The sequence below is a fragment of the Peromyscus maniculatus genome, chromosome 1, assembly GCF_049852395.1.
Source record: "Peromyscus maniculatus bairdii isolate BWxNUB_F1_BW_parent chromosome 1, HU_Pman_BW_mat_3.1, whole genome shotgun sequence".
In the NCBI taxonomy this organism is placed as follows: domain Eukaryota; kingdom Metazoa; phylum Chordata; class Mammalia; order Rodentia; family Cricetidae; genus Peromyscus; species Peromyscus maniculatus.
Window position 1 is genome coordinate 67,785,509 of NC_134852.1, and position 24,340 is coordinate 67,809,848.

Sequence of the window (24,340 nt, forward strand, 5' to 3'; positions counted from 1 at the left end):
GTGGGTGGTCCTTTCCTGGCAGGCTGGTATTATAACAAGCAGGGTCCTGTGCAGGTGAGATCATGAGTATCATTTTTCAACCAGCCCAATTCCTTCTGACACTATGAACACTAGCCATCAGGGAAGACGTTTTGAAATGGGCTTGAAATTGATTTCTCTGTGTCCTGTAACCAAAGATTTCACTGTCCTCAGCTATAAGGTTTACCATGTAGTTATGATGGGTAACAAAGGCAACATGTTGTGTTGAAGACCTCTGGGGCCTCCCTGACCAATAAGTTGTAAGAAGGTATCCCATACCCTGCACTGTAATTTTAATTTGATAATGCATAGACATGTTTTTCATTCTCCACGGGAGTGAATCTGTGTATTTAGAAGTGAAATTACTAGCTCATGTGGTGTTCTAACCTCTTGAGAAACTTTCAGACTGTTGACTAAGATGAATTGGTGTCTTATTGTACGTTTGACTTGCATTTTTCTAATGAGAAATCCAGCTGAGAATCTCTGCACCTGACAAGTGTCCCTGAGTCTATTTTCTTCGAAAAATACCTATCTTAAGCCTTTCCCAATCTCTTAATTTGGTTATTTATCTGACATATTTTTGAGGAGGAATAAGCATTCTTTATATGCTCTAAATAAAAGATTTTTTATCAGATATAGACCTTGCAAATATTTATTTCTATCCTTTGGCTTATTTTTTAACTTTCTTGGTTATAATCATTTTCAACATAACAGTTTTTTTTTATTTTAATGAGTTGTAATTTATCCCATTTTTCTTCTATTGCTAGTTGTATTATTGCCCTGATTTTATACACAAGAAAATCGAGGAGCTGAGAGGTTGGACAGCCTCACAAACAGGAGTAATCCAGATTGACCATGAAAATGCATATTTGATCTCTGTGGCAGCATTACATGAGTCAAAAGCACACTTTTACTGTGGAAGGCTAAAAGGGCACTCAGTCTGCGTGAGGTGTATTTTCAACTTGAATTCTGTTTTCCTTTTCCTTCTCTTCCGTTTCCCATGATTCCTTTCCTAGATTTTTTTCAGCACATATTAAAGTAACTAGTAATAATAGAAGAAAATTAATCACATGACCCCTTTTTATATAAGTCATCGCTGTGTAGCTTAGGTTGGCCTTGAACTTTCTGCTGAGTGCTGGAATTGCAGGCATGTACTGTGTACCCAAAGTGCACTATTTTTAATTTGGGTCCACCCTGCCAAGTAAAAGGTAAATTATAAGTGAATAAGATAACATGACAAAGGGCCCAAGAATAGCATTGGTGCTTCATCAAGAAGACAGTGATGAGAGTCCTTCAGAAGCTGCCTGGAAAAGGAAAAGGCACATGTATATAGATCCACTCTGCCTCAGCTCCAGAAATATCATGGTGTTACCTTATAAATACATTGGTATGGCTGTTTTCAGTCTACAGAGCTAGCTTGACAGTCTATGTGCACATTTTTAATGAGAGCTTCAAAAATATTGATGCCTAGAGAGTGATGTAAATTTAGGAGGATTGGAGGTCCAGAGCCTGGTTTTGGCATAGCTCTCAATGCATCTAGGGAGAAAGGGTTGAGATCAGCATCTTTGCTGGATACTTTTGCCAAGCAAGCCCTGACTTGGAACAGTATGCTGCTCAGGGACTGTACTTCTGCCTGTTGACTCAGCATCTATTGGGGACCTGCCTGTATCTGCATTGGCACACAGGCACCAGACCAGGGCCCTGTATTTCTGTTGTCATTTTGGATCTTTTATTGCTCTCTTGAAGGGTACTCACTGCTTTTCTATTGTATTAGTCACTGGCTATGATTCTATGGGAAATTTCACACACACACACACACACACACACACACACACACACACACTTCCCATAGCATGTGTTGTGACATTTAACCTTGCCAATAGCAGCACATGGTCTGTCAGAGCTACATGAAGACTTGCATACTCTGTAAGATGCGTACAAATTGGCAGAAGGCCTTTCTTGAAAGAATAGCTCTCATCTCTGATGTTTCTTAAGTTTACTGACATTCAGGAATCTTATTCCTGGCCTCTCTTTCTTCATGGGGACTCTTTACCTTATAATAATTTCTTTCCCTAATCCAAATGAATTTTTTCATCTATGGGTATTTGATATCATTATATGGGAAACCCAAATCACTAAATCCTATGTAGGTACCTGCCTAATGTAACATGTTCCTCAGTGTTGCTCTGGGTAGCTTGGACTTGCCCAGGCTGCCTCTGTGGGGGTTTTCTGCTGTGTATCAGGTGTTTTTGGAGACTGCTCTTTCTTCATGCTTCGACTTCTCTCTGCTTACTTCTTATATCTCAGAGTAGGGTGTAGGGCATGGGCTAAATGCTAAAATCATGTTTCACTTTTTCAAAACAGTGCTTTTGCTAGACAGATATATTAGAAAAAAAACAACACATTTTCTTAATTCTAAACTCTTCCTCATGGCAAATTTCTAGAAATTCATGTATTTTGAAACTGGATTAATGTTGTCTTCATAGATGTTTCTGATGATCTTGTAGAATTTGGTTCTGTCTTTCTGTCTATGTCTCCAGTCCTGTCCAAGAGCCAATTTCCCACCAATTTCAGTGGTTCTTCACTTCCCTTGTATTGGTTTCAGTTTATATTGGAATAGTTTTTCTCAAGTTATACTCTAGAAAATATTAAAAAATTTGACTGGGGAAATGGAAACTTGAGAAATCTGGTAAATTTATTTGCATTTTAAAAATATTTGTTGCTCTTTCCTGGAAGGGGATTAAACATTCTTATTCTGATGACATAAAGGTTGGCAATGAGGCATGGCCAGTGAAACAAGTGGTAAGTATATGTGGCACCTCAATTACAACATCCCACAGTTTGGGGATAGAAAGAACTGAGTGACTATGTAGCTCGGGAAAAAGTTCTTCGTGCAAACCACTGGGATTTGGGAGCACTGGTTCTTGTGGTGTAACATAACCTATAGTGATTGAAACAAAGATTGTTTCATCTACAGTAGAGAAACAAGAAAAACAGATTATAACTTTCATGGTCTAATACTTACATCAAATCACAAACCAAGACTCAGTGCTGAAATTACTTCACTAAGATCTTAATGCTGCCATATGATTTCAAACTAAGATGCAGTGAAGATATTGAATGCTTTGTATGATAAACTCAATTTCAGAGTCTGGAGAATGAGCTAAATGCTGCTATTCTCACACATTGGTGTGTGGATGCACTGGGTGTGTGGTTTGTGAGACAGGCTTTCATTCAGCATTGCCATTGCATTCTTCACAATCATCTTGGAGAATGTACAGCTGCAGACAATGATCTAATTTCTTTGAATATCAGTAATTTGATTTTAACAAGGAGGACAACAATTCAAGAAGGTGACCACTGCCATTTGGAGAGAACACACAGTAAGGATTCATGCAAATGGAATTGTGTCAAGACCTTCCACTATGGCTAAGGGAAGGCATTTTCTAAAGACAGTGGATTTGAATCCACTGTCAGTCAGAAAGTAACAGGCAAATACTGAGGCACTGAAAATACTCTTGACTGAACACTAGCATGCTTATGCAGAGGCATGGTAAAAATTAAAGCAAGTTAGTTGTTAGAACATGAAGAAACCTTCATTCCCAAGCACTTTTAATCCATTTGGCCACACAGGAGAGTTTTGAGTATAAAATAGTGCTGACGTCCTATTGTACTGATGTCACTGCAATGGAGAGTCTGGGCCTGCAGATTACAGGCCTTCATGGGAATCTTCAGTGGCACAGCATGGAAATACTTCCCCATTACATGGAGTGGACTGTGCATCTGTGCTGACTCTGTTTTGTAGATGTTTCAATCCACTGATAGTATTTGAAAAGTGGGGCCACCTCATGTCAAACTCTGAAATAATTGCCAACCCTCAGAATAGGTTAGTAGGTGAATATGTTAGGAACTGAGGCTAAAACAAGGCTTAGCAATCATAAAGAATCTAGTGTGGTGGCACATTCTTGTAATCTTAGCTTCCAGGGAGGCTGAAGAAGGAGGATCACAAGTTCAAAGCCAGCCTTAGTAACCTACAGAGACACTGACTCCATGTAGAAAAACATTTTTAGAGACATGACTGGAGCTAGAACTCGGCATGGGGTGCTTACCAGAAGACCTGAGCCCCTGCATCCAACCCACAGCAGTCACAAGAGAAAAATTAATGTATAGGTATCATTATACACAAAAAGGTAAATGTCTCTTAAGTCCCCATTCAGACCCATTAGAAGTTTCAAAGCATGTAACTGGGAAATAGCTTACCTTCAATCCAAGTGAGGATTTATATGGTCAGGTCTAAAATAAAAAAAGATGAAACAAGAAAAACTGAAATGAGAAGATAATTATGAGACACTAAGATTAAATACAGAGAACAAATAAAGATATGAGAAATATTCAACCAAAGAAATGAAGGTTGAGAATGTAGCTCAGTGGCAGATCTCTTACCTAGAAAGTGGTTGAAATTGCATGTTTTATCTTACAGGAGTTGTCAAACGTTAAGAAGCACCCAGCAGGGTCATGTTTGCAGGGGGAGGTAGGAACTGGGAAAAGGAACTAGCACTCTGGGCCCCTTCTACAAAGTCAGCTAGTAACTGTCAAAAAGTGCCCTACCGGCTAGCCAGTTAGCGCTAAAGAATCAGTCTAACACAAGAGCTCTGCATGAAGTCGTCCTTAAGAACACTGTTTATAGCTTCTTCAGAAGTGGAAATCACCTAACTCCGCAACATTCGGGAACTTCTATTTATAAACCAGTTTTCATGTATATGTATTTGGTGAGAAATTGGGAAGCATTTGAATTGTGTTTATACATATTTTGTGTCATTTGTGACAGTGTTGATGTTATGTTGACAATGTGATATGTGCATTTGATCAGGCCTTTCAAAGCAAACTACACAGACACATTAGAAACAACGGAGGAAGCTCCATGCAGCGAATCTTTAAACGCTGAGCTTAGTAAATGGTCTATTTTCTTTTTATATAATTCAGGCTGGAAGTGTGGGTAACAGTGAAGTAGATAGTCAGGGACTAAAACAAGATGTCCTCACATAAAATAATAGACATAGGAGTGAGTGATCCTGCTGCAGAACACATACATACAGGGACAAACGTGGACCAAAGTGTGTAAAACGCATGTACAGGATGCGGAAAGGGGAAACATATCAGTCTTGAAGCAAGAGTATAGGAAAGTCAAGGTAACCTGAAGTAAGCCATAGCCTTTGAAAATTAGGTTTTCAACAGTAAAAGATTCTTAAATATTCAATGACCAAGATTAACTCAAGGTCAAAGAAGGTGTGATGAATCTGTGTTGTTGTTGTTTGTTTGTTTTTTGCAGTGTTCAGATGTGTTGCATTCCACAGCTTCATTGTGGCCTTGGTTCTGCACACACACATGACTTTGCACTGTGTATGCTGTCATAGCACACAATACCAACCTAATGTTGCCTAGAACACTTGGGCTCAGATTCAGGACTGTGCATGCTAGGAACGTCAGTGTTTTGATTGCACATACTAAGTTTTCTAGTGTTTAGAAACATAATGATTTAATTATGCAAAACAAAAGATTTTCATATTGTCATAGCATTATTCCTCAGATGTACATGTCAAGCTAATATATCTTTGGATTATATTGTGTTTGAATGTTTGGGTTTTAAAATGGCTGTTTGAGTTTCATAAAAAAAAAATCATTGAGTTTGGATTTGAGTTTAGAATGGAATTCCTAACTTTCTGAGATGGCCTTAAACACGCTTCTGATTTGTACCTATTTATGTGAAGTGCCATTTGGAGCACTGAGGATAAGACATTGCTTAACTCTGAAACCATCCAAGATCCTCTTCACCTTGCAGCATCGATATTCAGCCATAATTCAGTCCCTTATGTAACAAAAGCAAGTGTGTTCATCTCACTGGCATGCAAACATGCCTTTTCCTTCAATAAATAGTAAAATTATACACATCAGAGTTTTCTTTTTAAACTGAACTTCTTAGTGATTTATGATAAGACAACATTGGTTATACACCTGTATACTTGAGAGTATGCAAACATTTCTCAGATAAGAAAAAGGTAATGTGGGAAAGTCTAAGAAGCTCTTGTTAGACTACCTTGAGAAGAGAGACCCCTGTCCCTCAACAGATTGGGGGAGGAATCAAGAAGTAGAAAGTGGTTAGAAAGTCCCTTTGGGCTTTTGCTTTTGCCAGCCTCATTCCTATCCCAAGGATTGGGAGCTGAGACAATTGTAACAGTTGCAGTTGGTGATGTGGTATTGAAATGAAGGAGAAAGCACTGGTTACACTTGCCTTATTCTGAGAAAAACTACAAAACAGGGTGAACAAATGCCATATGAATGTGACATCATAAGGCTCTGCTTTTGCATCCCTGGTCGCAGTAGTGATTAGAGCCCAGGATATAAATCCTGGGATGATCACTGGAATTTGCATGTAAAAAGTGCTTCTCTAAGGTTCTCTTCCTGCTATTGCTGTGGCCAGCAGGGCACCCTAGTGTGCACCACAGCTCTCTCTGGGACTGCATTTGCTTCCCACCCTTCCAGCTCTATGTGTTACTAAACTACCCTTTCTCCTGTAGCTCCAATCCTCTGGATGGGCAGACAGCATGACTTATAAACAGTCATTTTGCCTAGTGAAGTCTTGTACCAAAGTTACTTTCTCTTCAAAGGATAAAAAAGTGAAACAGCACATGTGTTGTTATTCCATGTACTCCACTCCTAAAACCTCCCCAGAAACAGCTCTCAGCTGAGCATTTGGCCTGCGAACAATGCCCTCATTGCTCATTATCTTGCCACCTGATATACACTCCTTGCTCCAGTCCTCTATAGACACCATTCCAAATTGCATGGTAGTGGGTGGTATTCCAGTTCCTGGGGTTTGCAGGTGCATGCTGGTGAACTTTGGAAAAGGGAGCAGACTGCCATGGCTCTTCACTGTGCCCTTGTGTGTTTACTGTAGGTGCCTATCCTCGACTCTCCTTGAGTTTTCGGTTGAAGAGAAACATTGGTTACTTCATTCTTCAGACATATATGCCCTCAATACTGATCACAATCCTCTCCTGGGTGTCCTTCTGGATCAATTATGATGCATCTGCTGCTCGAGTTGCCCTTGGTATGTGCTAATGTGAAGTCCTATCTAAAATGTAAAGTGACCACATCATTACAGTATTAAGGGAATTTAAAGGCCAGAGTGCAACTACAATTTCTGCACATCGTGACACCAGCTTTACCCACATAGACACATTTTATCTTGAAACAGTAATTTCATGCATGAGTCCCTTGGTGTGTTAATTTAATTATAAGACTCAAATGTGAATTTGCATGCCCATGAAAGGGAAAATATGTTTTCAGACTATCTGCATCATAAAACTATTTTTGACACTTGATGTTAAAGTAAAGATTAATATTTCCTGGTCAAAATGATTCCACAGACAGAAAGATTTGATTAATTTGAGCTTTCTTCTCTTTCAAGTCATAGGAAAAAAATGATCAAATATTATAGCACATAATTGAAATTACACAATGTAATGAGCATTGAAATAAGCAACTAATTATGAGTAATTCCCAAGAATCTCAGTGAAGTTTGCTGCCCATTGGTTATTTAATAATGGGATTATTAATTGATATGCAATATATCTTCTAGGTTCTGCCACTATTTTTAGGATTCGCTTATTAAAGGAAAGCTTATATTTTCAGGAGCACTAGTCTCTGCTCAGCTAATTATTATGAAACTTTATGGACAAAGTCACCCCATAAATATATCAGTGGAAGAGGTGATGAGCCATGCCTAGACCAGTCTTTCTCTGGGTTCAATATAGTTTCTGAAGATGGAACAAAGGAGCTTTCAAAAACTGCAGGGAAAAAACTCGCAACACATGTGCTGGTAATGTGCCTAACACAAAGGCGTATCCCAGGGCTCCAGTTCTCCCTCTCACCTTCTTCTGCTGTTCGCTAGCTTCTGCCACTTTATTTTCCGTGACAATGTGCATCTGTGGAGGCTTGTGCTGGATCTACAGCTATGTAACTTGCACAAGTGTCTTCTGGGGTAGACTTTTTCCATACCAGAGTTCTCGAAGTCGTCCCGTTTATAAAATAGCACTCTGGAAAGAATCCAATATCCAAGGGCTAAGAATTCTAGATTCAAATGGTTATGTATTCCTAAAGGGTAAGGTTTTTTAAAATCTTAGTTTTCTGTGCAACCGGCAGAGGTTGTCTGCAGGTTTTTAATGTCACTGGATGCATTGGACCAGTGCAGGTACCAGGTGTGTAACAGAATGGGTATTTACAGAAGTCTAGTGAACCTGACTCCCAGAGGGCTACAGAAAGCTATGATCCTAGAGCCAATGGGAGATGTCCAGGTAAGAACCTAGCATTGGCAGCACCATCCTCAGAGGGGATTATGTAGTTTTTGGGGAATCCTGTTAGTTTTCAAAAGACAGTTATAATACCTTGCCCTACCATTTGACTTCTTGAATGGTTATGTCATCTTTTCCATTCATATGCACAGCCCTATGATGCCATTCACCCTGTGGTAGGCCACCAAGGGGAACATGCTTTCATCATTGCTAAGCAAATAGATGCTGGTGATTGCCTCTTGGAAGTGGGAAAAGCAGTAGCGGTGAACATGGCAAATTTTTTGAAGAATGGTGAGGATGTCTAATCTTGTAGCTTTTGCATAGTGTTTCCACATTTATTTGTAAACTGTAATTATCCCATTGCCACATTCAAATTTTTAAAAGTCCCCAGGTACACATGAATGTAATGTTAAAGGGAGTCTTAGAATATTCTGACATCTGAGATTTCCAAACATTTCACAAGCAACTGTGGTTTGCAATTATGCATAAAAATAGTTTCTTGGCTCCTTGTTGTTCTGTGCTGTTAGCAGTCTCCTAGGGTCAGGGTCAGGGGAGGGTGCTGAAGAAGCCTTACCTTGCTTCTCTATTGCTTTTCCCTTATGGAAGGCTGAGATCTACAGCCCCAGACCAGCTCTGGGAAATGCAGGGTGAACAAACATGCTTCTGTGAGCAGATGGGCATCCAGAGGGCTTCAAACCAAGACAATAAACATAAACCCTCCCCTACAGTTCTGGCTGTGCCCCAGAAACTTTACCATTGATGTGCATATGTGAGTGAGTGCGTGTGTGCGTGCGTGCATGCGTGCGTGCGTGCACATGTGCGTGTGCGTGTGCGTGTGCGTGTGTGTGTGTGTGTGTGTGTGTGTGTGTGTGTGTGTGCTAGTGAGAATGAAAAAAGTCACTGCCAGTCTCTTCCCTTTGAGGCCTTCTTAGGGGAGTAGATCCTTACATGAGAATGGAGGGGAAGTGTTTAGCCCATACTCAGGGATGTTGGTTGCATTAATGGAAAAGGATGGCCTTTAGAGCTGGGCCTTCAGGCATCTTCCTTTTGCTATATAACAGGTTCCAAGCTTATTCTTGCTATAGCACTTGGAGGTTAGTTACTCACCCAAGCACAGCTTCCCTGTGCTCAACAAGACCTAGTCATGTCTCTACTCAGCATGTCCTCTGATCACTCTGGCCTTGGCTCACTTAATTTGTAACCTCTGTATAGGAGGATCTATGTCTCCTGCTATGGGAGGGAAGGTTACAAAGTCCGCTGCTTCTTTGGTCTTAGGGACTACAACCAACTGCCATATGCAGACACGAATCCTCTATGCAGAACTTCGGAAAGAACTCAGCAGAATGCTTACAGAGGAACTTCTTGGTGTCAGAAAATGAGACTCCAGATAGGACTAGAATTCTCACACTTCCCTCCAAGCTAACCTTCCCACCCAGCTTGTGGGCACTCTTTCCTACTTGAGGAAAATGGTTCCAGAGTGTATCTGCCCTCTGGGTTTCGCTCTGTCGGTCCTCCCTCTTTGAGCTTAGAATTGGGTTTCCCCCAATCAATAATAATTCCTCGGCTTCTGCTTCCAGAAAGCAGTGGAATAGGAGAGGCAGCCAGGATCAGCTTCCCTGGTAGCCAGGTCCCTGCAGCCACCAGCCACTGTCAGCTTCCTGGTGTACTGTAGCCAGGCACTTGGTTCTTATGTTACTTTCTGGGACTACCTGCATTTGTTCTAAAACTCAAGGGAGAACATTCTTCCAGATGGCCTAGACATCTTGCCTTCCACTCTCTCCAGATGCCCTTCACTGTGTTTGAGGAGTGCTGGGTGAGGCCTGTGCAGGCTTACTGCTCCCAAGTGTGGTGTGTTGCCACAAGACGCATAGCTTGTTCCAGTGACATTAAGTCCAGTGACTTAGAATGCATTGCAGTGGGATGGAGACTAGAATCTGGGATAAAGTATTCATACTGTGTTTGTTTCTTAGGGATCACCACCGTGCTCACCATGACAACCATCAACACTCACCTTCGGGAGACTCTGCCCAAAATCCCCTACGTCAAAGCCATCGACATGTACCTGATGGGCTGCTTCGTCTTTGTATTCCTGGCCCTTCTGGAGTATGCCTTTGTCAACTACATTTTCTTTGGAAGAGGTCCCCAAAGGCAGAAGAAGCTTGCAGAGAAGACAGCCAAAGCCAAGAATGACCGCTCCAAGAGCGAAAGCAACCGGGTAGGCTCTCCATGGCCTGGGCACTCTACCCCTGCAGAACCTAAACTCCCAGGTCATCTCTGGGGAGCTGGGCAGGTGGCCTTGCCCACCATGCTGTGAAACGTTCTTAGGGCAAGCCCCCAGGGCTCCTCTCCAACAAACCAACATTGGGGCAGGTGCTGGAAAGGCCCCACTTCTCTTCCCACCTTCCTTTAAAAAGAACAGAATCAGGAATAACCAATACTCTGGAGTGTATAGCTCTTGCCCGACATGGAAAAAAGTCATTTTCCAAAAGAGCTCACTATTCCCTTAGTTGTAAGATTACCAGTTCACTCATCCAGCTTGCCCCGATGGTGGGCAGTGGGATAGGCAGTCACCTCACTGGTCCATCCTTTTTGCTGGTGGCAGTCACATGAGGAGAGCATTAAGCATGAAGGCCCCAGGCTCAGGAGGTCTGCAGAGCTGCTGGCTCTGGTCTCTGCATAGCACAGCTTCCAACTCCATCAGAGAACCTGAGGCCAGCTCGGGAGTGCTCACCTGCCCGTCACAAAGGGACTAGGCATTGGATATATTCACTCATAAAAGCATTATATTATTATAATGAGATTTTAATGAAATATTATAATTTCAGTTTTTTAAATGTATCCTTTTAAGTCTTTCATCTCCTCAAATCCTCAAAAATGTATTTCTACCAGGTTAAATACTGGATGTACTCCTTCTTTCCTTTCTTTTTGTTGTGCTGTTTAGTTCGTTCATCTTTTTAAATCTACTTCTTTTTCAAGCCCTTGGAGGTTTCCTTTTCTCCTGTGTCCCTGTGCCAGCATGGATCCCTAATGCTGCCTGACACAGGGTGGCAAATGTGTATGAATGGATGGATTCCTGTCAGTGAATGGAAATGGCCCCTTCCCATCGGTAAAACATAAATGAAGTTGCTCCCTAAATAGAACTAGGTTTTCCCCACACAAACTAATCTTCACTATCTTACTTAAAAATCTCCTCTGTTCCAGACTGTTACGTTTCTATGGAGATCAGACTGTACTAGGAATACACAATATGTCTTAGCCTTAGTGTTTCCAAGGAAACCAGAATTAATCACACCGTGTTGTCTCTGTGGCCAAGCACATGTACAAATTCATCCATGAGCAGTGTTCTTTCCCATTTCCTTCTGTATTTAACAATTGCAGTTTCCGTTCCTTTTCTCTAACCGAGACTGTTTAACGCCGTCAAGCCATGATCGTTCAGAAACATCTTTTTGAATATGAAGTACAAAATTTAAAGAAAAAGAAACTACAGTCACAGTTAAAATTATCGGGATTAGAAAGAATATAAATTAGAGGCAGAGGAAATTCTAAGTTGACTCATGAGGCCATTTTCAGTTTTTTTCCCATAAATCTTGATTCTCTTTTCTGAGCAGTTGCAGTGAAGCCCTTATATATTCATATTTTTTCAAAATACATGATTCTCATTCCATTCTTAATTTTGAAGCCAGCATATAAACATCAGGTGTTCTCATTTTCGACATCTATTTTATGCTTTTACAGTTCAGCATTAAAAATTATTCCTCCCTCACTTAATAGTTTAGTGATAATTTTTTAAGTAGAAAAAGACTTCCCCAAAAGTTTGTATAAAGGGATGTAGGGTGAGTATGAGAAATGTAAGAGCCACAGACTTCATACCAGACAGAAAAGACACAGAATAAGAGGTAGCAGTGCCGCAGTCCACCCAAACAGTCCCCTTTTCATGTTCAGTGGTTGCACTTGGCCCTGGTTATCAGTGTGATGAGCCACACAGCCTGCAGTTTTCCCTGACAGGGCAACTGTCAATTTACTACAGGAACCTGCTTCTAACTGTCTTTTCTGAGCAAACAGCCTTCCGTTCTGCATGGCTATGTCATGGGCAGAGTGCCCTGGAGGCTTTGCAGACCATCAGCTGCCAGCAACTGCTGGAGGCCCTCTATTGACCCTGCTGTAAAACTATAAGTAGGTTTTTCAGGTACTTACTGGCTACACATAAATGTTCCAAATATTTCTGTGTTCTTTTAGCTTCTCCCTTTGGTACAGTGTAAGCCTCTTAACTTTAATTCATCTATGTATACATCGTGTTTGTTCCAGACTTGCCTCTAGACCCGAGAGCAAGCCTTTAGCCATAATGCACACATGACATCTGCAAATCTTGTGATATCTGGGGTGTTAACCAGTTGGCATGGTATTTTAATGTCATGACACAATACACCCGTGTGTGTGTGTGTGTGTGTGTGTGTGTGTGTGTGTGTGTGTGTTTGGGGAGGAGGGTTGCCGGCAATTGAACCTATGCCCTGTGTGTGCTAAGCAGAGCTCTAATTCTTGTCAAGAAATCAGATTCACAGACTCAATATTATCCTTACTAAGGAGGAAGATCTTGTGCCACCCACAAATGGCAAATCTTGTCTTGTTCTTCTAAAACTAGAAACTTTTACTGAACTGGAATCTGGAAGGTAAGTAAAGAATTGACTGGGTGTCAATCTAGTGATATAGTCTAGAAAGGAAAGACTCTTCTGTGATATTTTCCGGATGAGATGGTTTTAATTTTGGAGAGCTGCACCTGTCCAGGTTCAGAGCAGAAGAAAAACCCACATTGAAATCATTGGCTCTAATTATAGTCAGTGTGAGCTGGACCCTTCAAAATAACAAGAATTCATGAAACAACTTAAAAATTACAAGCCACCTGTCATTCTGAAAAAAGCACTTCAGACTTAGATCTCCCACAGTCACTTATTTCTATTTTGAGACCTAAATTCTAGAGGTAAGGACAACAGGAAGAGGTCATCCTCTCTTTTAGGGACACTGATTTAAAAAATAAGATTTCTAAAAGTTAATAAATTTTCATACCCTTTAAACGTTTCAGACAAAAAAATCCAGCAATTTTCTGCACACAGGTTCATGTTTAAATGGAACCTATGCAATAACTTCATAAGTAAAGCAGCCAAACTATATTAAACTGAAATAAAATTCAATATAGTTTTGCATTCTTTTACACACCAGAATAAGAATTACTTGTGATAGTGTTTCCATTGCAGGGCTTCAACCTCTCTGAAATAGAGTTGTGTAAAATTATATTGATTCTTGAGACCTGTCTCAGGAGAATCCTAAAATAGCTACAAGCTTGTCCTCAACATTCAGAGGAGCCAAGAGAACTTCACCAATCCATCAAGTTTTATTCTTTAATTTGCAAACTGCTAACAAGTTTCTAAGGAAGAGTAGGCTTCCTTCACTGAAGTTCAAAGAAACAGATTCCCACCTTCATTAGATCATTTCCGAAATGCACGATGGTGGCCACGTGAATCTAGGGAAAACAGGACACTGACTCACAGATCTGTCACTGTATGTCAAAACACCAACCTTGTCTCTTCCATGTTTAGTCTCCCTGTATGGTTTCTTAATTGCCACATAAACCACCTCTGCTTTTCCTTTATTCTGTTCATCCACCTCTTCTGACATCTTCTCTTCCTTCAGCACTCAAGTCAGATGTTCCTCTCCACAGAATCTTCCTTATTTCTTCCCTAGCGGTGTTTGCGTCTCGCTTCAGTCACTCCAGGCCCCAAACCACTGTTTTTGCTGCTGTTCTCTCAACTTCCATGTGAAATGGCAGATCACTTAAATTATTTCCCCTACCAGGCTGCACCTAGCTTCTTGCTTCTTCTAAAACACACACAGCCTGACTCCATTGTGGCCGACGCTCATGTCAGGTGCATTTATCACTGTGGTTCTGCTCCTACTGGACTGGTAGGAGCCACCCCACCACAGTATTGTTCAATGGTTTTCCTTAGACTCTGATAGAAAAGGAACTTTTCCATATGTTTGATAACTGGAAATGTGTTTAAATTCTTTTTTTTCTTAAATTTTATTTAATTTACATTGGTGTCAGGGTTTCAGATCCCTTGGAACTGAAGGTACAGACAATTGTGAGCTTCCATCCCGATGCTAGGAATTGAACCCAGGTCCTCTGGAGGAGCAGCCAGTGCTCTTAACTGCTGAGCCATCTCTCCAGCCCCCATGCTTAAATTCTTTCGTAAAATGTATTTGTTGATTGGTAGAAGTTCTCACCTGCTTGAGAGGAGGAATCCCTGCTTTCATCTTCATGGTGCATAGCCTGGCCCATGCATGACCCTGGTGGGAAGCAGGTGTGCACTTCCTTTTATCCTGAATAACTCCCAAATAATGCAAACTCCTCGTGTATATCTCCAGTGAGTCACTGGGTGGCTCGCAAGCCATTTATCTCTATTTTCCTCCTTAAAAACAGGGTGGGAATGGGGAATATTTTTCTATAGCTACTAATGTTTTCTGTGTTCTTTTCTACCTTGGAGGGAAATTGTTAAGCTTTCTGAAATGCTAAATAATGTAACAAATGATTTGTTACAATGGAAAAGACTAAGTTTTACATTAGTACTTTAAAAAGCCAGTGTCTCTCTCTTTGGGATGTTCTCTGACTAAACTTCAGGGACAAAGTTGTTTTTAAAGATTTCAGCTTACCATGTAACATTTTAAAATGTTGAACATAGAAAAAGAATTAAATTAAACTAATTCAGTGTAGACCCCACTTAATTTAAGTACATGGTGAGTGAATGTACAGTCTTCATGGATTTAAAGTCAGATACTGGGTAGAACAATGGCCATCTTCACCACAGTCAAATGGAGTAATGAAATAAACTAAATGGCAGGATCTACCTGGCTGAGTCCTTTCCCAGCCCCTCTCTAAATCAAGATGCCTTGTGAGCATCCTTCCTTCATGGACCTGCTCAAATCCTTTATGCCATAAAACACTCTGGGCTATGCCAGAGAGAAGCGAACACTACTGAGACAGACTCTGACCTGCACACTTGCTTTTAACTATGCTGTATGCAAAGACCAGCTCAGCCATCTTTTCGTGGGCTCCTTCTACCTCATCAGAGGTAGTTCAAATTGCCCCCACCCCTTAGGTAGAGTGAGTGGGTGTGGCCAAGGTTTTCCTACAGCTGAACCTCGCTACTGCCCTGATGCCAGTGGAAGTGAGGGGCACAGCCCTTCATTGTCCCCTTCTGTCTTAGCCATTCTATAATTCATTTGTGGCTTCAGCTGTCTCAGCCTGCTGGAACCACAAACAACTCAGTCTGAAAAATCACTGCAACAGTCTGCCTGGTTCTGTAGACAGCAAACGGCCTTTGTCATTGAAAGGATTTTATTATCAATCATTTTTAAGGGAAGATTGGGGAAAAACAAAAACTGAGAGGTAATACAAAGTCCTACCCAACCCCAACTTTCTCAGTCCTGTAAGATTAAGATATAAGCACCATTAACTCTTAGTACATGCCAGGTTCATCAAGTCTGGATGGGGTAAGAGAGAAGAACTGTCTCTCCCCTCCTGCTCCATTAAAACTTCCAAGAAAAAAGGCAAGCTTAGTGGCCCACACCTGTAATTCAAGCACATAGGAGACTGAGATAAGACAATTGCCATGAGTTTGAGGCCATCTTGTGCTCCAGAGCGAATTCTTGGTTAGCCTAGGCTACACTGAGACCCTGCTTTGAAAAACAGACAACAAACCCACCACAAACCAGAACTACCCAGATCCAGAACCAAGTGTCTGCTGCTGCAGGCACACTAGCCACCTAGAGACCAAAGAGTGACTCTGGAATCTGTCCAGGAGCAGGAAGAGGACATCTGTCTGCTCTGTTAGCATTTCTTTTCAGACTGCTATTGGTCATGGAAACCTGTGTATTAGACTCCCTTGTCACCTCTCAGATTCAGCTCTTTTTCTTGACCCTGCAAGCATGCACTCGACTTCAGAAACATCATTTCTTTTGTCTTTCTAGAAACTGCTTTTTGTACTCTATTCTAAAAGCATAGGGTTGGAGTTCCTAAGCATAATATTACAGAAAACCTTACTGGCCCAGGCTTATTTACCTTCCCATTCATCACTAAGTGTCCTCTATTATTATGATTAATTAGATGGTGGGAAGATGATAATGGCAGAGAAAAAGCATCAAGAACTCCACCCACCAAGAGGCATAGCATGGGTGGATCCATTATCTTAAGAACTTGAGTTTATTCATCTAGTTGACCTTACACAGAAGCTTTACTTTGGGTCTTTGCTTGTGATGTGTTGCATACTTTGACCTAAAAATTCTCCTTCTCTCTCTCTCTCTTTCTCTCTCTCTCTCTCTCTCTCTCTCTCTCTCTCTCTCTCTCTATCTATCTATCTATCTCTCTCTCTCTATCTCTCTCTCTCTCTCTTTTCTGTGTTACTTCTCATGGTAGGCAAATGCACATTTCATATTTCTCCTCATCCTATTAGCATTATTGAGGGTTGCTATGGCAGATTACCATAAACTTAACAGGGTAAAGCAGCACTCATGTTTATCACACATCTCTTAGGTCAAAAGTGCTAGGAGAGTAGAGCTCAGGTGGTGTAGCCCCTATCTCACAGGCTAAAACCAAAGTGGCTGAGCTAAGAGTGCACAATCAGCAGGGGTCTGGACTGCCCAGCGGTCATCATCGGGGGTCAATCTTTGCTCCTAAGGGCTGTCCTATTCCCTCATAATGAACCTGTTGCTGCAGGACCTCCCACCAAAGGCAACTTGAGTCCTCCTTAGGTTGGGTATTCGTCTGCTGACTTGTCCTTCTGCTTCTAGCTAGAAAAGTTCTCTGCTGTGCTTAGGAAAGAATATGTGATGATATTGCATCCATCCAGCAATTTAAGATAAACTGTCTTGAGGGCTCTATCCTTAATTGCATCTACAAAATCCCCTTGTAACCTGCTTGCAAGCTCTGGTAAATGAGAATTGATCTAGCTAGGGCACAGTTAAGTTACCTTGAGAGGTATTCTCAAACAGGAGTGTGATCAGCTCAGTGGCAAGAGCCCAAGTGGCCTCTAGTATTGCAGCCTTAATGAGCCTTGGCCGCTTTGCAGTTGGTAGCTGTGACTCTGTAGGCTTTAACCTTCCCAGTGCTTCACATGGCTCCCTATCTCTTCTTGGGGAAGAGTCAGGAGTACTTTCTACCCTCCTTACCACCCTCTCATTTAGCTTAGTATGTTTAATGAGAGTAAGGGATGCCTTCTATAAGCTGGGAAGACCGAAATGAACATATTAATAAGTTATTCTACAGAACCACTAGCGGTTCGTGGAAAAATCCACCCACTATGAATCTAGTACTAAAAGAAAGGGTAGGCTAGCCAGGGACAAAGAAAGGAAAAGGGATACAGTGCTCCAGGGAAAAGGAGGGACAGAGATGAGAGGATGTAGAGCATTGCAGGAATGAGTGCTCAGGGAAGGAGGCCATAGCAGCTATAGTCTGATCCCAGAATGAACTCCACCAGGGACCCCAAGCCACAGGTTCCCCAAGGTGCATAGTCCCTCATCCACAGAGAGGCTGCTGTAAATTCAGTGGCAACCTAAAACACACACAAATCCCTGGCCTTGTCACAGAAGGTCTAAAGCTGTATTTAGCAACGAATTAAAATTTATTATTTTAAAGTTAGACTTCACTGTGGAAAGAGATTTGCTGCTTTAAATGTGGTGCTTGCTCACCAATTGGACTCCCGGAGCTCCACCTGGGGCCTGGCCATGGATCTCTGCATCCACTTCCATCAGTCTTTGGATGAGAGTTCTAGCATGACAGTTAGGGTGTTTGGCTATCCGATCACCAGAGTAGGAGTGAGAATTGTTGAGACCATGATTGAAAAAAGCACAGGGACAAATAGCCAAACGAGTGGAAACACATGAACTATGAGCCAATAGCTGAGGAGCCCCCCCCAACTGGATCAGGCTCTCTGGATAAGTGAGACAGTTGATTAACTTGAACTGTTTGGGAGGCCCCCAGGCAGAGGGGCCGGGACCTGTCCTTAGTGCATGAGCTGGCTGTTTGGAACCTGGGGCCTATGCAGGGACACTTTGCTCAGCCTGGGTGAAGGGAGGAGGGGACTGGACAGGCTTTGACTGAATCTACCAGGCTGAGCTGAATCCCCAGGGGAGTCTTTGCCCTGGAGGAGATGGGAATGGGAGGTGGGTTGGGAGGAGGGGGGGAGTGGTGGGAGGAGGGAGGACAGGGGAATCCGTGGCTGATATGTAAAATTAAATTAAATTATAAAATTAAAATTTAAATAAATAAATAAATAAATAAATGTGGTGCTTGCAAAAGAAGATTTCTACCAGGGCCACAATTAGGCAGAACCCCACATCTGTGTCTACCACAGCAATCACCAGGAGCATCAGGACTGTCCCTGTGCTTCTCCCTGTGATCTGGCAGTTTAAGTAATCAGAAACAGGCTATCAGGCTGGCATGAGCTGAGGGAAAGAGAGCATACTTAGCAGATGTTGGACCTGAGTTCAATGCCAGCATTCAAAAGAGAGCAAGCTAACTTCATAAGAATACCCCTGTATCTACTTGAAACCACAGCTGTTACCAAATGTTACATGTACTCTGCCATTCCTAAGACATGCTTAAGGTATCAGTGGTACAGTAAGAGGTCCATGCCTAAGACAAAGTTTAAGTTATTAGTAGTACAATGAGAGGTTCATGTCTAAGACAAAGTTTAAGTTATTAGTGGTACAGTGAGAGGTTAACAACAGAGCATGATAAGAAAATGGAGTAATCCTAACAATGCACTCCTAGGAAAGCTATGTGCATGATCCGTGACTGTGCTATCTGATGCTTCCATGGCCGGGAAGAGAGGCTGAGTGACACAAGTATTATGGCATTGTCACATCTAGACTAGATGGTACCTGCTGAAGTGCAGCCAAGGAAGTGCACCATTTCCACTCACTGCACAATTATGAACAGTTACTTGCACAGAGGTAAAATCCTGGAATGGGTTTGCACTTCAGTTTTCTCTTCAGTAGGGACTCTGATCTATAACCCGAAATATCAATTTGGTAAGGCTCCCTTTCTCTTCTCTAATGTCCTCTGTGAGAACTTTCAAATAAAGGAAATATGGTCTCTAAGCTGCAGTTAAATTTCCAAAATGGTCTTTTTCCTATAAAATGATGCAAAGGGTTGACAGATGTACACATTCTCATAAACTATGTTGCATGATTCTGTAACACCACTCTGTCCTGGGATTGCATATAAAAAGTAGATTAATGGCATGCCAGCTCCTAAGAGTGTACCTTTTTTCCCAATTAGGTGGATGCTCATGGGAATATCCTATTAACATCGCTGGAGGTTCACAATGAAATGAATGAGGTTGCAGGAAGCGTTGGTGACACCAGGAATTCAGCAATATCCTTTGACAACTCAGGAATCCAGTATAGGAAACAGAGCATGCCCAGGGAAGGGCATGGGCGGTACATGGGAGACAGAAGCATCCCGCACAAGAAGACCCACCTACGGAGGAGGTCTTCGCAGCTCAAAATCAAAATCCCTGATCTAACCGATGTGAATGCCATAGACAGATGGTCCCGGATCGTGTTTCCATTCACCTTTTCTCTTTTCAACTTAGTTTACTGGCTGTACTATGTTAACTGAGTGACTGTACTTGATTTTTCAAAGACTTCATTTAACACTGAGTGAAATATTACCCTGCCTGTCAAGTTTTTATACCAGTACACACACACACACATACACACATACACACACACAATTGTATATATATGTGAACTTTCTCAGCATATATATAAAATACACGTGTATATGAGGATGTATGTGTATGTGTTTATATACGCAGGTGTGAGTATCTGTGTATGTAAAACAAATACGCATACATACCATACATTTTGCAACTATGGACAATTTAACACAGGATGCATATTAAAGAAAGTCATAGCTTTTTTTTTTCTTTTTTAATTGAAAGGGACAAGTATCTAAATATTATGCCTCAAGAATGAGGGCGTGAAACACAGTCATCCCAAAGTGTGTCTTTTATTATCATAAGTTAGATATTTTTCTCTTAAAAGCCAGAAAGGAATTCTTAGTTAATCTTGGGGAACTCCCACAGTGGTAGTTGTACACCTCATATCCTCTCTTTCAGTTTGCAGCCAAGGCTTGTTGGCTTCTATGTGATGGGCTTGTTTCATTAGGTATGCTTCTCTGTAGTGGGTGAGCACATGAGGTGAGTCTGGCAGCGCTCTTACCTGGTTCTTACCAGCAGGTAGCTCCCGTGCTCATGTCTGAATGTCCATCTCTTGAAAACTCACTGGGAGTAAACGGTGTCCCATTGTAAGTACTCCACGGCCCCATACATGTGGGGGATTTCTGTTAACATTAAGTGGGTCCAGCTTAACTGTCTTGTGGGAACACAATGGCACATTTTGATAATGAAATTCAATCACTAAAAATGTGCTCTACATCTTGTCCAGATTTCTAGGTCCGCTATTTAACTGGAAGCATAGACGTCTCAGGTTCTTTGTTACTCTAAGGTAAAACCATCTAGAGTGATTCCCCCTTGCAGTTATGTTATCATTCTTATAACATTGTATGTTAATATAAATATATTTGCATAATATGCATACATATGTATATTACCAAGATTTTGTTTCTTCTGCTTGCTATCATGGCAGCATGCAACATCATATTTTTCATTCTGTGATGTAACTACTTTCTGTTATCTAGAAATTAAGATGGAATCTAAAATGTTTCTACTGTTCACTTTTGGAAACTTAAGAAACATCCTCACAGCCTTTATTTCCATACTGACATGTCTCATAAGCACACCCAACTCCTCCTAGACTGACTAGGACTCTGCAGGAACACGACCAGTACACACCCACGATCACGCAACACCCCATGACCGTTCCTGAGGCAAGGAGGACAACCTGACACAAACACAGTCTCTTTTGGTTCCTTCTGATCCACAGCCTCATCAGTATTTGGACTTTTTAAAGCTCGTAGAAATAAGACAAGGTGCACCGGTTTCATAGACGCAACCTTAACTTACTATTTAGATGAGCTCTTTCTAAAGAAAAACAAAGATGATATATTTTTTGTAAACTATTTCTATCACAGGCATCCATAAACAGACTGCAGTTGTGTAAACAGGTGTCACAGCGAAGCATTTGGAAGACAGGATAAAAAGCAAAACGTGCAGTAAAGAACTGCTAAATTAATAACCCTAAGCCCCACACATGCGTCACCCTCAAATCTGGCACCGTTGTTTACCACGCAGGCAGCACCACCTCCCTCCCCAGGATGTGTGTGGTGTGGACTGCCACCACGGACTGACGCTACTTGATTCCTTGGTGGCTATAGCAATCTTTAATATGTGGGAGTCTGACTGTTGAAAACCCAACACTAGATAAAAGCTTCAACCACAAGATCTCACGTTAGGGTCAGTTACTGAATTTTATGCCCTTTGCCTCCTCCCTACTTGTCTACGAAGTTTCCTTCCAATTACTGCTCTTTGGCTTTATTTTCTGTCTGGAGATGAGCCTGTGAATTTTGGCCTTTGGCTTTTCTCTGGAAATTTTCTTTTTCATGGGTAACAGTGGGAGGAGGCAACAAGTTAAACAGATTTGGAAAAAAAAAATTCCTGTAAGTGGCCTTATCATTGTAACATGTTAAAGAAAAACAAATGTTTGCAAAGACCTTATCCCTTTCAATACTTCAGGCATCTCTCTGTGTATCCTGTAACTCAAGATGTGAGTGCCACATGTAGAAGAGGGAGCCCAAAATGCAAACAGTGTGGCAGGAGTCAGCAACTGATAATTTACCATACTAAGAACTGTGACTTTTTTTCTGGGAGAAAAGTGACTCAAAACTTTTTTGATGCATAGTTGAGATACCCACATATCAGAGGCAGAGACTCCACAGGGCTCAAAAGAGCAGCAGTGCACTCCCTGGGAATCTCTGGATATAAATTTGCATGGTGTAGTCATAATAGCTTTTGAGCTTTTTATATGCATTTGGCACCAAGACTGGGATCCACAACTTTATAGACACTGCAATGAAGTTACCATAGTAGCTAGACTCTAAGTAGCATTTGTAATTGCACACACACACACACACACACACACACACACACACACACACACATACACACACATACAAATACATGTATTCTGTAAAAAAAAAATCCTTTTTAAGATCCTTGGGTATGTGTTTGCTTTACTCCATTTCAGAAGAAAAATACTTTTCTCCTAATAAATTATTTTATGGCTTCTCTATTTTTTAAAGCTGTGAGAAGTGTTGAGACGAGAACTCTGGCTATCCTAGCAGAAGAGTGGGATCTGATCCCTGTTCTAGGAAAGTAATCTCTCGTCACTTTACAGTAGCTGTTTGAGCCAGTGAGTGAGTGCACGAAGGGATTCCACCAGGACCTCTGATGGGAGGCGGCTGTTACCCAGGCCTAGAGCTCTTAAGAACAGAAAACTTAATTTCTCATCAACTCAATAAACCACTAATTTTCTCAGTAGTACTGTCTTTCCAAAATGAAATGCTTCGCAGTGGGCTCATGGTGTTGACGCCTTGATGACAGCCCTCTATTAGTCGTTGTCAGATATGTCTCTGACAACTCAAGAGCCCTCCTCCATCAATCCCAGCAGAGCAAGGCTGACCAGAGTGGAACCATCTTTAAAACAAAAGTCACTCCTGCTCACCAACCCCAGGACTGTTGAGTGGTTATGATGTCAATGTCATGGCCCACTCAGTGCCCCTGAATCTCAGATGAACTAGAAAGTAGATCATAATAATATTCCCATTAGGCTTTAAGTGACATGTCCATCTGCAGAATTGTGTGTTTTGATGCCAACATGGGGACATCTTCAGTTGTTCCCACCAAAATCACTTCTCTTCTTTTGAAACGTGGAGTTGACAATTTTGCCAATGAGATGATCTCAGAGGAGAAGGGCACCTTGCAGTTGTAGGTGTGTGCCCCGTGTGAACACATTCTGAAAAGATATGTCCAATTTTGAACCTCCTTACTTAAAAGCATAAACCTACTAAAATTCATATTTTAGCCCTCCACCTGAAAATGAGTTCATATTTCTGGCCATTTTCTATAAGCCAACTGAACCACTGGTAAACTATTTTGTTACTCTTGGAACGAATGCTGGCTTTCATGTCAGTGTGAACTTTCCTTCCGTGTAACGTTGACTCTTGGGGCAAAGACCCGCCCTGGTGGAGAAAATTTCCCAGGACACTGGCGAGTGTGCCTTGGACTGATTACCTCTTCTACTGCATTGAAAGGTGCCATGTTTTCCTGAATGACTAAATCCCCCTCACCTTGTAACAGTGACCTCCCAGAGTGGCTCACGCACCATACCTCTCCTAGGGATGGCCCACAAACATGTCATTCATGACTCATTTTTCTACTTCCCAAGTCAGTAGATGTGTTCAAGGTAAGTACAGGATTGTTCTAGTAGGAATAGGCGGTTGCTGTCCTGATTGAGAGCCACGTCGATTTCATTTCATTGTAAAGATAAACTTAAACCCGGTTTTGCTTAAGCACATTGGTGTAATTTTTTGGTATTATTTGACGTGAAAAAAAAAAAAAACAGCAAAATTGAGTGACAGATACAATATGAAACTTGTTGAATGAATTCAAATTTATTAAAAAAGGACTAACTGACAAATGTGAAGACTGATTTTTTTTTCTCTTCCTTAACACTCTCTTGTTGAATAATGTGGTTATTTTTAATCCAACCTTGTTTAATTGCACATGTCCACTTGGGTTATATGAAAATAAAAATAATTTAAAGCCCCAAACTGACTACCCAAGAGAACAGTTGAACTGTTTCTTGAAGGAAAAAAAACATAATTTGTGTGATTTTTATGTGAGGACCTAAGTTCAGTCACTAGTACTGAAAAAAAAAATCACAATTTAGTTTAAAAT

At 41.4% G+C, this 24,340-nt stretch overlaps 1 protein-coding gene across 2 annotated transcripts in view; it reads left to right on the forward strand.

The window, feature by feature from the left end:
- Positions 1-24,080, forward strand: part of Gabrb3 (gamma-aminobutyric acid type A receptor subunit beta3) — a 241,550-nt gene extending 217,470 nt beyond the window's left edge. For both annotated transcript variants that reach the window (XM_006995698.4, XM_006995697.4), the window contains exons 7-9: positions 6,974-7,126; positions 10,340-10,584; positions 19,699-24,080. In XM_006995698.4, the coding sequence (XP_006995760.1) occupies positions 6,974-7,126; positions 10,340-10,584; positions 19,699-20,040 (740 nt within the window). In that variant the 3' untranslated portion in view covers positions 20,041-24,080. The remainder of the gene's footprint in view (positions 1-6,973; positions 7,127-10,339; positions 10,585-19,698) is intronic.
- The last annotated feature ends 260 nt before the right edge of the window (positions 24,081-24,340 follow it).